The sequence below is a fragment of the Phyllostomus hastatus genome, unplaced genomic scaffold (assembly GCF_019186645.2).
Source record: "Phyllostomus hastatus isolate PE091 unplaced genomic scaffold, TTU_PhHast_1.1 phas_contig_113, whole genome shotgun sequence".
NCBI classification, from domain to species: Eukaryota; Metazoa; Chordata; class Mammalia; order Chiroptera; family Phyllostomidae; genus Phyllostomus; species Phyllostomus hastatus.
The window spans coordinates 9,720,467-9,736,095 of record NW_025333530.1 but is presented as its reverse complement, the minus strand read 5'-3'; the positions used below and the strand labels follow the sequence as shown (position 1 = coordinate 9,736,095).

At 40.9% G+C, this 15,629-nt stretch overlaps 1 protein-coding gene across 1 annotated transcript; it reads right to left on the bottom strand.

The window, feature by feature from the left end:
- Window positions 1-12,174: 12,174 nt before the first annotated feature.
- Window positions 12,175-12,831, bottom strand: CLDN25 (claudin 25). The gene has a single exon (XM_045840462.1). The coding sequence runs from the start codon at window positions 12,829-12,831 to the stop codon at window positions 12,175-12,177; it is 657 nt and encodes a 218-aa protein (XP_045696418.1).
- Window positions 12,832-15,629: the final 2,798 nt, after the last annotated feature.

The following is a 15,629-nucleotide window of genomic DNA, read 5'->3' as shown; positions in this document are numbered from 1 at the left end:
AGTTGGTGCCCAGTAAAACCCCATGAGGGGGTTTTTTTTTTTTCTGAACTTCAGAGCCATAGACAGAGCTTCCAGGACAGAGTAGTGTTGGTTTCAGACATGTCTGTGGGGCGGGTGCAGCTACAGTCTCTGCCACTTGTGTCCAGCATTTTTAAGACAGAGAAATTGTTCACTCAGCCACCCAATGACAGCCACCCAAGGCCAGTTGGTCCCAGAAGTTTCTGCCTATGATCCATGTCTGAGTCATGAAAAGGTAGGGAGACAAGGGAATTGTGTCCCTTATGTCAGAAACCCTATGGCCCTGGGTCAAGACATAAAACTTTCCAGCAGAAGTTCAGCCTGGCTGGCAGTGTCACAGTGGTGACTGACTGAGTGATAGCCCAGCCCTGAGAGAAGAGGGGAGGTTGTGTTTCATGCTGCCATGTACCGTGAGTACTGTGGGAGCCGCACCAAGGCTGCTGTCCCATAATAAATATAACGATCAGCCAGCCTTCTATCCTGACTGGAGCTCAGAGATGATCAGGAGGGCTGAGCTGCCAGCAGAGAGCAGACTCACCCTGGGATTCTGAGGATCAAACTCATCCCACTGGAGCAGGTGTTCAGGGCATTTCTTGGATGACCTGGTAAAAGAACCCCAATTACGCCCATGCCATTAGTGATTCCTGCTGAGAGAGGTTCTGCCTCTTGGAGATTCTGACACTGAGGAGGGGGAGAGAAGCCTGGAAACTCATTGTTTAGACCAATGCATACTCAGAGAGAGGAGTGAGCTGCGTGTCTGTGTAAATATGTGTTTTTATTAATTTATATGTATGTATATACTTATACATCTAATAACTTTCTTTTAAATATATTTCTCTCAAAGAGAGGAGGAAAGGAGGGAGGGAGGGAGAGAGGTGGGGGGGAGAGAGAGAGAGAGAGAGAGAGAGAGAGAGAAAGAGAGATTGAGAGATTCTGCCACACATGTAAGGTCAGGAAGCCTATCCCTCAGAATCCAAGCATGAGCACCAGTCACCTTCTGTCCCTGCTCTATCCTCTCTGTCCCCTGAGGGTGGCTCTTCATACAAACTGATCCTTAGGGTTTGTTCTCTGTAAGTCCCTCCAGGGTCCTGAAGCCCTCAACTAAATAAGGCCATGTCTGGAAAATCACTCCCCTTGGTCCAGGATGAGTTTTAGACAGGAAGGAAGAATTTGGTCCAGGTGAGGTCGATGATAATTCCACTTAATAAGTCAGGTCTGTGGAGTGAGAGAAATCCGTCCAGGGCCTGAGAATCTAGGGGGGACACCTGAGGGCTGACCACTGCTGCACAGGTGAGGCATTTGGTGCACTTCCTGTTGCAACTGGCAACAGGACTCATCCTGAGCCCAATGTTGATGCTGCTTCCAGTGCAGCAGGTGGTGCCCACCTACCCCACACTCTCAGTGTCTGCACACTACAGGGTCAGTACAACTGGGCCCAGGACCCTGAAGGTCAGGAGAGTTACACAGAGGAAGAGAGAGGGTCAGAGGACAAGGACACACTCAGCACTGGCACCGGTTTCCTGTTTCTGCAGGAAGGTCAGTCTTCACACCAGAGTCCGGTATCTGAGGGCGCTTACAGGGAGAATGTTTGCCCAGAGCAGAAGGTCATACCCAAGGGACCAGGAGGTATGTGCTTCATCAGGACAGGAAGAGGGCCATCAGGCTGGGGCTGGGAGCAGACAGGGAAAAGTACTCATAGCTTTGGGTTCTTAAAGACCTGAGATCAGATTATATGGTTCTCTCTTGGTCAGATTCTGGTAGGTTCTTAACCTCTGAGCTGAGTACCTTGGCATCAACCTCCCACCAACCTTTTCATAGATTATCTAGAATGAATCTGTATCCTCAAGATAAAGTCTCTGCCTATGTAGAAATAACCAGGCTAAGAGCATGCAGTTAGAAATATTTTAGCCATCTTTAAAGCCATGGTCCCTTGGAAAGCGTTCAGATCCTCAGGGGGTGGTAACAAATTTAGCAGGGGGTTTATCCTTGATGTGAATGAAGTTAGGTGTAGGAAGTGACCACAGAGTTGTAGGATCACAGAGAAAGGGGAAGAGGATTGTGTCTTCATTCTTAACAGATCTGAAATGCATTGTTGAGATTACCCTATGTCTGGTTCTAATGATCAGCCTCTTTTTGGGACAGGGTCTCAGAGACCCATGGGAAGCATTCCTTGCCAGACCTGAAACCAGAGGTTCTATCTTGGATGGCTGAGATAGACCACCCAGGTCTACAGTTCTAGGGCTGCTGCTGGATGCTTTTGTTGCCAGGCTATACCGACCATTTCTATGGTGCTGCTCCTTCTGCTGTAGATGACCTTGTTCCCATATTGTGGATGGATGTGTTGGCACAGCTTGGATAGGCATCTAAAAGATAGAAAAATAGAGCTGAGCTTTGGGGGTTCCCTGCTTACTTCTTTCCACAGCTTTATTCATTTGAGGAGTCATAGCACAAGTTTGGGGATTTCCAAAGAGGTTGGGAAGTGTGGCAAGTGAAGGAGGAATTTCAGAACAAGATCATATCACCGAGTGTGAGGGCTCCCATATCTAAATACAAACAAAGAAGAAAGTCCTGACCCTCCTTGTGCAAGAAGGAAGTGGAAGACTGTAAAAAGATGAGCTCAAACTCATTTCTCATGTCTTTGCTTAATAAAATAATACAACATTCTGAAAATAATAATAATTATTATTATTATTAGCCAGGTTGAATATAATAAAATTCAACCTATAATTAGCACTACTGTGGTAGCTCAGGAAGTTAACTCACATTTCCCCTGGGCCTGGTGCTCAAGAAGAGGAAGGGGGCCTTGGGTTGTGCTGCTCCGTGATGCTCAGCTTCATTATCGAGCTGTGATCAGTAGCTTCTGCTATAGGTGACACGAAGATTAAAAAAAAAAAAAAGAACCAACATTCCCAGAGGATATGGTTGTGTCAGTGGGTTCAGAGTTTTGAGAACGTATCAGCAGTGCTGATGTGTAAAATTACGCCCTTCTATCTTCCTGGGACTCTGACCTTCGAGCCCACACTATGGATTTGGGATTTGCCAGTGTCTCCAATCATGTGAAACAATTTCTTAAAATTAATCCCTTGCTAGAGAGATACAACCAGGAATCCTGAAATTACATGTATCTTCTTCTGTTTAGAGCCTCTGGGTTGTAATTCTCACTCAGCAGGTGGCAGATAATATAGTCTTGTTTGGGGTAGCATGAGGATTACAAACATGTCACCCCAGGTGCACACTGTAGGTGACAGTACAGACTCAGCACCCAGCGGCACCCAGCCCAGGCCCTCTGCACCCACACTCTGTCCCTCTATCCCTGCCTCACCTTGATGTGGTTCCTGTAACTTCACATCCACTCCCTTTACCTCTCCTTCCCCAGGTGCAGCAAGTCTTACAGAAGTAGAGAGAATTATTCCAGAGTATTGTTTCATTCACTGTATTTTGCCATGTTTAATGTGCACTTCTTTTGCCCAAATTTTTGAGGGAAAAATAAGGATGTGCATTATACATGGGTATAATGATTACATATCATGGGCATAGTAATAGATACAATAATCCCGTGTATAATGGGCACAAAAGCATGGGTGGGCATTATACACGGTAAAATATGGGTATGTCTTTTCTTAGAGTTTCCATTTCTTTGCTAAAATTTCCTGACTCATCCTTCATTGAAAGTATATTTTTCTGAAGAACTCAGATAATTTTTCTGAGTTAATTTTTCTCTGTTAATTTTTCATTTACTTTGGGAAAAGCTGTTAACCACAATGGGTATTTTGAACCACAAATTGGGATATCTATTTAACTTTAATATTCTTGCAATGGTTTGTACCTTTTACTGTACAAGACTTTATTTTTTCTCAGATTTATCCTTAAGTATTTAATATTGGTGTTGTTTCAAATGGTGTTGTTATTATTTAAAATTGGATAGTTTACTGCTAGTATCAAATTTATTTCTGCAAGTGGTTGGTATCATAAAGTTCAGATTGAAGAGCTCAGACCAGAAGTATATATTAGTTAGTCCTCAACGCTGATAAAATAAAGTCTAAAAAACTATAAAAGATCAATGATAAGTAAAGATAAACAATACTGATAAACCTTTAACCAGACTCACCATAAATAAATAAATTTAAAAAGAGAGGACCCAAAAGAATAAAGTCAGAATTGAAATAGAAGTGACAACTGACACACAGAAATACAAAGGATTGTAAGAAAGTACTATGAACAATTATATGCCAATAAATTGGACAATCTGGCAGAAATAGATGAATTCCTAGAAACATATTGTACAATATTCCAAGACAGAATCAAGAAAAAACAGAAAATCTGAATACACTGATTACTACCAATGAAATCAATGTAGTATTTAAGAAAAATTCTCCCAAACCAAATGTCCTAGACTAGAGGGCTTCAAAGGTGAATTTTGGTAAATATTCAAAGAAGAATGAACACCTATCCTTCTTAAACTATTCCAAAAAATTAAGAGGAAGGAGAGCTCCTAAGCTCATTTTATGAGGCCAGCATTACCCTGATTTCAAAACCAGACAAAGACGTTACCAAAAGAAAATTATAGGCTACTATTCCTGATGAACATACATGTAAAAATCCTCAACAAAATATTAGCAAACTGAATTTGGCAATACATTAAAGAGATCACACACCATAAAAAAGTGGAATTTATCCCTGGAATGCAAGCTTGGTTCAATATCCACAAAACAATTAATATGATACACCACATAAACAAATGAAGAATAAAAATGATATGATCATATCCATAGATATGGAAAGGCACTTGACAAAATCCAGCATCCATTTTTGATAAAAACTCAGCAAAGTGGGAATTGATGGAACATATATCAACATGAAAAAGGCCATATATGACCAATCCACACCTAACATCATGCTCAATGGAGATAAGCTAAAAACCTTTTCCTTAAGATAAGAAACAAGAGAAGAATGTCCATTTTCACAACTTTTTTCAACATAGTACTGGAAGTCCTAGCCATGTCAATCAGACAATAAAGAGAAATAGACATCTAAATTGGAAAGGAAGAAGTAAAACTGTTATTATTTGCAAATGACATGATAGTATATAGGGAGAACTGTAAAGACTCCACCAACAAACTATTAGAACTGATAAATGAATTCAGTCAAGTAGCAGGACACAAAATTAGTATTCAGAAATCAGTTGCATTTTTGTACCAATAACGAAATATTAGAAAGAGAAATTTTTAAAAAGTCCCATTTACAAATGTATCAAAAACATAAAATACCTAGGAATAAATTTAACCAAAGAAGTAATAAAAAGCCTTGTGCACAGAAAATTATAAGACCTCAAAGAAAGAAATTGAGGAATATACAATAAATGGAAGCAGGTACCATGTTCATGAATAGCAAGAATTAACATTATTAAAATGTCCATGCTACCCAAAGCAACATATAGATTTAATGCAATCTTTATCAAAATACCAATGGCATTTTTCACAGAAGTGGGACAAACAATTCTAAAATTTGTATGGAACCATGAAAGACCCTGAGTAGCTACAGCAATCTTGAGAAAGAAGAACAGAGTTGGAGGTATAATGCTACTTGGTATCAAACTATGCTACAATACTATTGTAATAAAAATGACATGGTACCAGCATGAGAACAAACACAAAGATTGATGGAAATGAATAGAGAGCACAGAAATAAACTCATGCTTATATGGTCAATCTATGGCAAAGGAGGCAAATATACAATCAAGTAAAGACAGTCTCTTCAATAAATGGTGTTAGGCAATCTGGACAGATACATGCAAAAAATGATTACCACCTTCTTATACCGTATGCAAGAATAAACTCAAAATGGATTAAAGACTTAAGTGTTTGACCTAAAACCATAAAGCTCCTAGAAAAAAATAGGCAGTAAACTCTCTGACATTGCCCTTAGTAATATTTTTTCTGATAGGTCTACTCAAGCAAAGGAAATGAAAGAAAGAATAAACAAATTGAACATCAAAGTAAAACCATCAACAAAATGAAAAGACAACCTACCAATTGCTAATGATACATCTGATAAATAGTAAATAGCCAAAATATTTTAAGAACTCCTACAACTTAATACCCCCCAAAATGAACAACCCAATTAAAAATGGGCAGAAGACCTGAATAAATAGTTCTCTCAAGAGAACATACAGATGGTCAATAGACATATAAAAAGATGCTCAATGTCACTAATCACCAGAGAAATGCAAATTAAAACCACAAAGAGATATCACCTCATACCCATCAGAATGGCTATTATCAATAAATCAGCAAACAAATGTTGGCAAGGATGTGGAGAAAAGGGAACCCTCATGCATTGCTGAAGGTGAGCAGTGTTCCCCTGCTAATTGGTGCAGCCACTATGGAAAACAGTATGGAGATTCCTTAAAAAAATTAAAAATAAAACTGCCTTATAACCCAGAGATTCTGCCTTTACGTGTTTATCTGAAGAAATTCAAAACACTAATTTGAAAAGATAAAGACACTCCTATGTTCATTGCAGACTTATTTATAACACCCAAGATTTGGAAGCAATATAATTGATAGACAATTAGATAAAGAAGAAGTAGTACATATATTCAATGGAAAATATTACTCAAACATAAAATAGAATGAAATCTTACCATTTGTGATGGTATGGATGGACCTAGAGGGTATTATGCTAAGTGAAATAAGTCAGACAGAAAAAGACAAATACCATATGATTTCACTTACATGTGGAATCCAAAGAACAAAATAAATGAACAGAACAGAAACAGACATATGGATTCAGAGAACAGACTGATGGTTGTTACATGGGAGGGGGGTTGGGAGGCTAGCTGAAAAATGTAAAGGGATGAATTAGTGTAAATTGTGAGTTCCCAAAATAGTCATTGGGGTATAAAGTACGGCACAGGGAATATAGTCAATAATATTGTAATATTTGTGTATGGTGCCAGGTGGGTACTAGACTTATCACTTGGTAAATTATATATTCAATAAATGTCTAACCACTATGCTGTACACCTGAAATTAAAATAATATTGAATGCCAACTGTAATTGAATGAATGAATGAATAAATAAATTAAGATACAAACAAACTAAAAAATTTATTCTCATTTGTTTTCATGCTTCTCCCCTCACCTTGGTCAGGCCTCAGCCTGAGGTTCAGGGACCAGCATAAGGAGGGAGCCACTGGGTATTCTTGCCCTCTCCCTGCTTCACTCTCCTGATCACCCACACCTTCTGGCTGCCCTAAAGCTCGGGGGAGGAGGGTTTACAGGAGAAGAAGGCAAATGACTTCCTTTACTTTTTTAAGAGTTTTGTTTGTAATACAGCAAACCCCTGAATAAAGTCATTTTGTTATAATGTTGATGAGATGCTGTAGGAACTCAACTCTCATTTGTATCAGTTTACCTATGGTAAAATTGGTTTCATTGTACATTGCTTCTCTGCAGGTCCAAGAACCTATAGACAACTTAAGTAAGGACTTACTATACACTCTCTTGGCTCTCAAATATCCTTTGTTATGGCAAGAATCCAACTGCTAGCTCTTGTGTAGGGCATTTTATGGGTTCTTCAGAGAACCCTGTAGAAAATCTCTACAGTGTCCCTGATGTGGCATTTGGATTTTTTGGTTGACCTCTTAGAGTCCTTCTCAGCCCCTGCCCAGTCATTCACATCTTGGAGCAGCGTCCTGGAGCAATGTCACCCAGACTGCCTTCCTCAGCATCCATTTAGGCAATGGAAAGCTCACCACCCTTGTCCAGGAAAAGGCAAAAGTGCAGGTGTTGCGACCATGCCCTACTCCAGCCCTCCCACCACTGCAGGCTACTGAAGTGGTGGTCAGGGACTCACCTCTTATGTTTTTCAAGAACTTTCTTGGGTACTGTCCTGGTGGCAGCAGGACTGGCCAGGAGTTTCTGCAGCTCAGCAGGGGCAGGGTGTTGTGTTTCAGATGGTGGTCTTCTCTTTTGGGAAAAACTCCAATTTTTGAGTGGTTGTCTTGAGGTCTATATCCACCCCATTCCAACTGTTATGAATTCCCTTTCAGGAATCCTCCCTAATGAATCTCTGTGCTTCTCTCATGCATGCTGTTGGGTGTGAAGGCTGACCAGTTTGGCTACTTCTTAGCAGCATCATGGGGCATATATCACCCATGAGACTTGGCTTAGAGGCTGTATTCAAAATTCTGGGCAGTAGAATAGTCCACTCCACATTCTATAAATGTGAATGAGGTGGTAAAAAGAACAACTGGCTTAAAAAGTAACCCATCAGCTAGTAGAGTAGAAAGTGAACTCGGTTCCTTTCAGTTCCTCTCAGTTCCATGTCAGAGTTCAGTGACTGCAAATATTCTCCGGGCTCTTCATTTCCTACTGTCCTCACCCTGGCTGCCAAAACACATATGCTATCCAGAAGCCCATTAAACCATCTCTGACTTCCTTCCCATCCCAGAATGTGTCTAGCCCACACCGGGGCCTTTTCCCCAAGAGCCTGCATCAGAGGCTCAGAAGGGTAACAGATCAGTATTTTATTAAGAACCTTCTGGAATGCCTTATCTGCCAATGGTGACGTTTTCAGATTCAAAGGGGAGTCTGTTGGAGAAGATAACACAGAACATTCCAAATTCTAACTGCATCAAATTTGATGAACCCCTAAGTTATTTTCTTACAGTGCCTTGCACACAAGAAAAGCTTTTGTCTTGAAATTTTGATTGATGTTCTTCTCTATTTCTAATACATATGACAACAGACCTCTCCATGTGTAACCACAATAAAGAAATGTTTTTAATGTTAAAGTAATTTGCCACAAATAGATGAGAAAAGGCTGAGTTGAAGGTAAGATTTAATTATTTCTATTTTTATGTCTCATTATTTCCCCTACAAAGCTGGTAGATAAAAACAGTGGTCATTTTAGACGAAAGGCATTTTTTTTTTTCTTCAGAGTCTCTCTAAAATTGGCTTCTGGCCAGAATTCAAATTGCATTCCCCTCTGGAGAATGGCATACTGTTGGCCACTTGGGAATCAATCAACAGTTCCTGCTCAACCCCCATTTAAAAAAATGCCTTTTTGTCTTTTATAAGGAGAGTTAGGTAAACAGACTATTTTCTTAAATCTTTGGTTTGTGTTTTTTTCCCCCAGAGGAAGGCATAATCACATGCTGATGAAAAATATCAGCACCTGCAAACCTGGGATTAGGATGGGGGCTGTAAGCCACCAGCAGGCACAGGTGAACCACCTGGCAACAAAGGCCCTGTTTAAACCTCAACAAAGGAAAAAAGGGCAAGATTTTTCTTTCTGGATCTTTGGTGTTTCCTTCTGCTTTGGTGCTAGTTTTTACCAGGATCTAGTGGATTGTCTTGACCATGCATCCCCATGAAGCCACAGGATGGGGTGGCAAAAGACTGCCACGGCCTCAAAACCTGTGTTCAAGGTCAGACTGGCTAATTACTCGCCACGGGCATGTTGCCTAAATTCTCTGAATATCTATTTCTTTGTTAGAAGAAAAATCTGTTCTCCCAACCTCAAAAAAGCTCACAATGTGTTAAATAAATCTATGTAAATAAAAATATGTAAAAGTTCTGTGTAGACTCTTAAACCCTACCCAACTGTGTGACAGGGAAACTGCAAAAGGACAAGGTGTTTGGAAAGGGGGAGCAGGTTACTGCTGCAGCCACCTGGGGGCTGAGTTCCTGTTGCTGGTCACATGCTTGACTTCCTGTAGTTCTGACAATAGAAACAACCTCCTCACTCTGACCTACAGGCCCTGCAAGATCTGGCTCCTTCCTAACTCACCAGCTTTGCCTTATACATTTTTTTCTTTTTAAAATTGCTATCCATCCCTTAGCTTTTAGCAGATTATCACAACCTTAGGTACCCATTCATGACTCCCTGACAAGGTTAAATTTTTCCTATTGTATGTTCTTATAGAACTATGTTCCTTTCCAAATTTGTAAAGTTTGTTACAATTACAATTTATATTTAAGTGATTTCATATTATTATTTGTCTCCCCTATTTGCCTATTTGAGGAGCAGAGATAAATTTTGTCTAACTCTCTATCCCTGGTTTCTAGCACAATGCCTGGCATATTAAGTGCTAAAAGGATATTTGTTAAATGTGTGACTAAATGTCAGATGAATGAATGATGAACTTGGTCCTTCTAGGATCTGAGAATAACATGGATATATGAGCCCTACCCCAGATTGAAACTTGTCCCAAAGAGCTTTGAAACTTTATTGAGAAGGGGTAGATGATAAAATAAGCGTTGGAACCAGAGAAAGCCAGAATACAAATTTGATGCAAATAACCCTTTACACTCAGAAATTTATTTACCCAAGAGTCATGCGGATCTGTGTATGGCAAGTGGATGTACACAAAAGATCAAATTTAAAAGGGAAAGGAGCTCTCTGGAAAAACCGCTACTCCTACTCCAGGCAAAAAGGTAAAAGTTGCTGAAGATGAAGTTGTATCTGGCAGAGTTGTTTTCTCAGAGAAAAAAAGAAAGGTCAATTTTCTTTTTTTTTTAAGATTTTATTTATTTATTTTTAGAAAGGGAAGGGAGGGAGATAGAGAGAGAGAGAGAAACATCAATGTGCGCTTCCTGGGGGTCATGGCCTACAACCCAGACATGTACCCTGACTGGGAATCCAACCTGTGACACTTTGGTTTGCAGCCCACGCTCAATCCACTGAGCTACGCCAGCCAGGGCGAAAGGTCAATTTTCTAAGGAGGGACTTGGCCTGGAGTATGCTGGCAAACTTGTTTATTCTTGTTGTGTGTGTGTGTGTGCACGCGCGCACATGTGCACGCGCATGTGAGTATTTTTGCTTGAGCCCCAGCTATCTTGCCAGGGCTCTGTCAGAGCTGTTTTATAGGGAAGCTAGACACATCTAAGCACAAGCAATGGGGGACTCTGACCTGAGCTGACAAGGGGCAGCACCCAAGAAGGGAGGGAGGAGTCCCAGTTCTGCAAGCGATCCAGCAGGCATCTGAACTGGGAGAAGGGGACATTGGGGAGCCATCACCCTTAGTTTTTCTCTCCCTTTGTTTGTGGGATTGCCAACAGGGTAGATGGCAACTCTTTTCCATCCAATTAAGGGATAGGGGACAGAAGGTAGTGACAGAGCAGGGTGGATAGTGCAGGGTGGTCTCTGCTGACAGACAGATTCATGTGTAAGCACAAGGAGGGAAACCTGGGGTGGGGTAGTCAAGGCGCCAGGCCTGATGGTGCAGGCACAGGTGTGACAAGCAAAGGTACTCAGGTCATTGTTGGGAAAGAAACCTAATGTATAGCCACAGTCTGATTAGGTCTGCTGACATTTGAGTTGAAAGTTAAGGATTTATAACATGATTTTGTTATGGTAAAAGACATTTATGGAGGCAGTTTTGGGGCACAGCCACTGTGGGATAGCCCATTGGTCTTGGTTTACCCAGGACTTTCCTAGTTTTCACACAAAAAGTGCCAAGTTCTGGGCAAACCAGGATGGCTAATCACCCAACCACACCCACACACTCTCTTTCCTACCTTCATACTGGGCAGGCAGAGCAGACCACTCATAGTCTCATAACAAAGCAAAAATAAGAGTCTGTCTTTGGGATGATAAGGATTTACAAAGCACCAAAGGTTTATTGTGAAACTCCCTATTAAATTGTTCTCCTAATGCTGAAAATGGACACAAGGAAGGCTCCTATCCTAATGTGCTATTTTAGGCCAATAATTCATTTTCATTTGCCAAGGCATATTCTTCTACTTTTCTAGTTATATATACAATGACTATTTACACTAGATTTTTCTATGAGGGGTGCAATTTTATCATATATTTTCCTTAGTAACAAAGAATCAAGTATATAACTAACGTTATGAGTTTAAAAGCATTTTATATAAATTAGTCCTAATCAGAGAAACATGTTTGTTAGAAATTGTGACTTGACTTTTCATTCTGAAATGAAGGACACTGTATCACAAAGATAACCAAACCTTTAACAAACAAGGCAGTTACCACCACCATGCCCAAAATGAGGCAAGCAAATCCAGAGTGAAGAAGGGTAAGGAAGGGAAAGGATTCTGCTGATATTCCTTTACTCCAGAGGTTCCTTGGCAGACATTAGTCCTAGATGAACAGAGTCCTAGATGAACAGGTTCCTAGATCTTGGTATTAGATAGAAGGAGTCATCAGACTCCTCTGCTGGAGCACGATATGGTGGGCTGTAGGACCAGCCACCTGGGGAAAGGGCACATCTTTTCCCAGGCAGGTAGAGCAGATGAGGAGTAACCCACCAAGAGCCAGGAAAATACCAGCAGCCCATCCCAAGTACAGGGCATCTCCAAACTCCCACCGAGGTACAATCTCAGGGATACTGTCATCCCAGAAGTCTTGGATTGTGGTGTAGGCCACCCAGGAGACTGGAAAGAGGGTGGTGGCTGAAGCTGATGCCTCCAAAGTCCCTCCTAGGATGCAAAGCCGCCTCTTAAATACCCATCTGATATTGTAAAACTGGCAGCATTCCAGCCCAAAGCCAGAGAGCAGAAGCCCCAATAATCCCAGCCCATGGGAGGCCACCATGAGGATGCGGGATACCTGGAGTTCCTGGGGCAGAGATAAGAAGGACTCAAAGGACTGGCACACAGTGGCAACTTCCTCCTGATTTACGCAGACCTCCCAAAGGCCCATGATCCAGGTCTCCATTTCATTCAGATCCAGGCTGAAAGTCTTCCACTGAGGCAGGGCAGTGGTGACACAGGAACAGACCCAGCCCAGGAGAGAGAGGAGCAGTCCCCCAAGCTGAGCTTTCCCAAGGACACTCCAGGCCATGGTTGCTCCCACCGCAGAGGCAGAAAGAAAAGGAGGCTAGGTGTCTCAGTGACTGGTTAGCGGGGGAGGACTTTTGGGAGGGATGAGTGGGAGGTCATTCACATCTGGAGAGGGCTTCTATTTCAGTTCCCCAGGCAGCAGCTGAAGCAGGTGCCAGGAGCTCCACAGTGTTTGAGTTTAGGGGCAGTGCCCAAGATCGGATGTGGGTGTGGATTCTGGGGGAGGGTCCCAAGAGAGGCTAAAAAGCCAGACATTGAGATATCAATATATATTTAAAGAGAAAATTCATAAACTTCTGGTTAAAATTACTCCCCAGTTTTGAGATGACAAGTATGAAGTTCTACGAATATGCATTAATGTACACTCTCTGGAGGGCAACATAACTTCATGGTTCATACTGTCAAATACACACATACTTTGACCTGTATGCTACCTCCAGGACTTACCCTAATTTACTGTGAAAATATACAAATATTTATGAAATGTCCACCAAAATATTTTTAATAATTGTACATTTTGTTTAATTCTGGGCAGCAATTTTAAAGTGATATAGAAGCAATTTTAATGACATAAAAAATGTTTTTGATATATTGGTAACTGAGAAAAGCAGGTGACCAAACAGTATATAGAATATAATTTCACTTTCATAAAAAGTGCATTTATTATATGCAAATTTGTGTAGATGTCTACATTTCTGTATATCATATACCACAAATGTGAATATCTATATTTATATCTCTATTTATCATATATCACAAAATGTTAACCCTGGTTACTTTAGTGAAAGAATTATGGATAGTTTTTATTTCCTTATTTGTGTTTGTCTATTTTATAAATTTATCATTTAGCATTTCTATAAGGAGAAAAAATTTAAAAATTCCCCAATCCAAGGAACCCACCCAGACCCAGAAGGTACTGGAAGGGAAGTGCTCCCTCCCTCGTCCCCTGCTGCTGCTGGGACAACACCTGCAAATAGGTGGCAGTCACACCAGCCTCCATACTTACCTGTTGCTGCTGCTAAGAGGCAGGTTCTGACAGGAAAAGAAATAATTGGCATTTACTGTGTGTGGCTAAATGCCAGACTTTGGTTAGATATTTTATCCTTATTTAATTTTCACACCATTATTGTAAGATCCATGTTAGGTAAGTTGACAGGGTTCCCCAACAGATAAGTAACAGACCCAACTCCTGAGCCAGGTGGCTGGGACTGTGACATGTCACATGGTCTTCAGGCTGTAACAGTGATTCCTCCTGCACTGCACCTGCAAGCTGCTGACATAGCATGCTGGTGAGGGTTAATCTTTATGGCAAAACACAGAAGAAAATTGGGATTTATTATATTAAAGATATAAATGTTGATCAATGTATTCCCTTAGTCATATTTCACTTACTGATTACCCTGTGCTACACTAGGAAGTGAAAACAGGAGTGGGACAGTTAGCAAGGAGAAAGCAGCATTCTGATTTATTTGCATGATGTCTCAACACCTAAGCAGTCTGATGAGATTATCAGTGGTGGGAGAATGGAGGGAGGCAAGGAAAATTACCTGGAATGCTCATTTTTCTTTCGTTTTATTACAGGAAAATTTCAAACATATACAAAAGCAGAGCAAATGAAATGGAGAAATATCATGTCCTATCACCCACTTCAGAAATTTTCCACTCATACCAATCTGTTTTTATCCATACTTGCACCCATTCTCTGTCCGTTCCTTCATACTCTTTTGAAGCAAATTGGATGTTCTTCAAATCATTGGGTCCTTCTAATGCTCTTATAACAACAACAGGTTCTAATTAACACAATGGCAACATGCACATCCTTGGAACCACTGTCAGCTGGTGCTATACACCCATCCAGATTTGTGTTTGATACTTTCTCCCAAAAGCAGCCATGCTTCATGTGTGGGAGTCATAATAAGTCAGCAGAAATCCTTTCAGATGTTGCTCTTTATTTCCTTGACTTTTTTTTAAGAGCCCTTTCTTGATGATTTGTGAAGATCTCTGAGTTGGGAGACACATAAACTCAGGTTAGTGAGGAAAAACAGAACCTATTTGCCTATTAATTTTTTAATTTATTCACATATCCATTCATACCTGCATGCATTGAGTGTGTGTAGCAATCTCACTTCATTCCACATGCCCTTCCTTCCCTTGCCTTAGCCTAACTCTGGCTCTTCCCTGCCTTCTCCTGGAACCCTGAGGAATGGTCCTTAGTTTATCCAGTGGCCCAGGGAGAGGAGGAGCTTCTGTAGTTGTGCTTGTGGTTACCAGTGGATCTGTTTCCTAGAGGAAGATCCCAGAACCTCAACCTCATAGTGACACCTTCTTCCACGCTCAGTTCAGATTCCTTCCTACTGTGAAACCTGCATGATTTAATCAGAGACTGGAGCTCCTCCTCTGCCCTTTGTACCTTACTCAGTGGTGGATTAAGTTTCAAGGCCTGTTAGTTGTCCTGGTTCAGGTACCTTCCAAGCACTGCACCTAATTTTGTACAATATTTGTTTTTTATATTCTCTTCCTTAAAGACTCATCCTCCTTCCAGCAACTGTATGAGATTTAGGTCCCACAAAATATGGATCCATCTCTCATTTACCTCCAAAATAGTAATGATCATATTTTCTTGGGATTATTTATTTATGTATTTTGGATTCCCAGTCTAGCACAATGTCTGCCATATAGTAGTTGCTCAACAAATATGTAATACATATTTTCAGGAACTTTGTCTTCAGGTCCTTTTTTCTCACTGTGAGAAAGGAAAGTAAGAAGCTAGGAAAATTCCTGGGCAAGTGAAATAGGGAA

Excerpts from the sequence above, each read along its gene's own strand:
- CLDN25 (XM_045840462.1), bottom strand. The coding sequence starts at position 12,831 with ATGGCCTGGAGTGTCCTTGGGAAAGCTCAGCTTGGGGGACTGCTCCTC.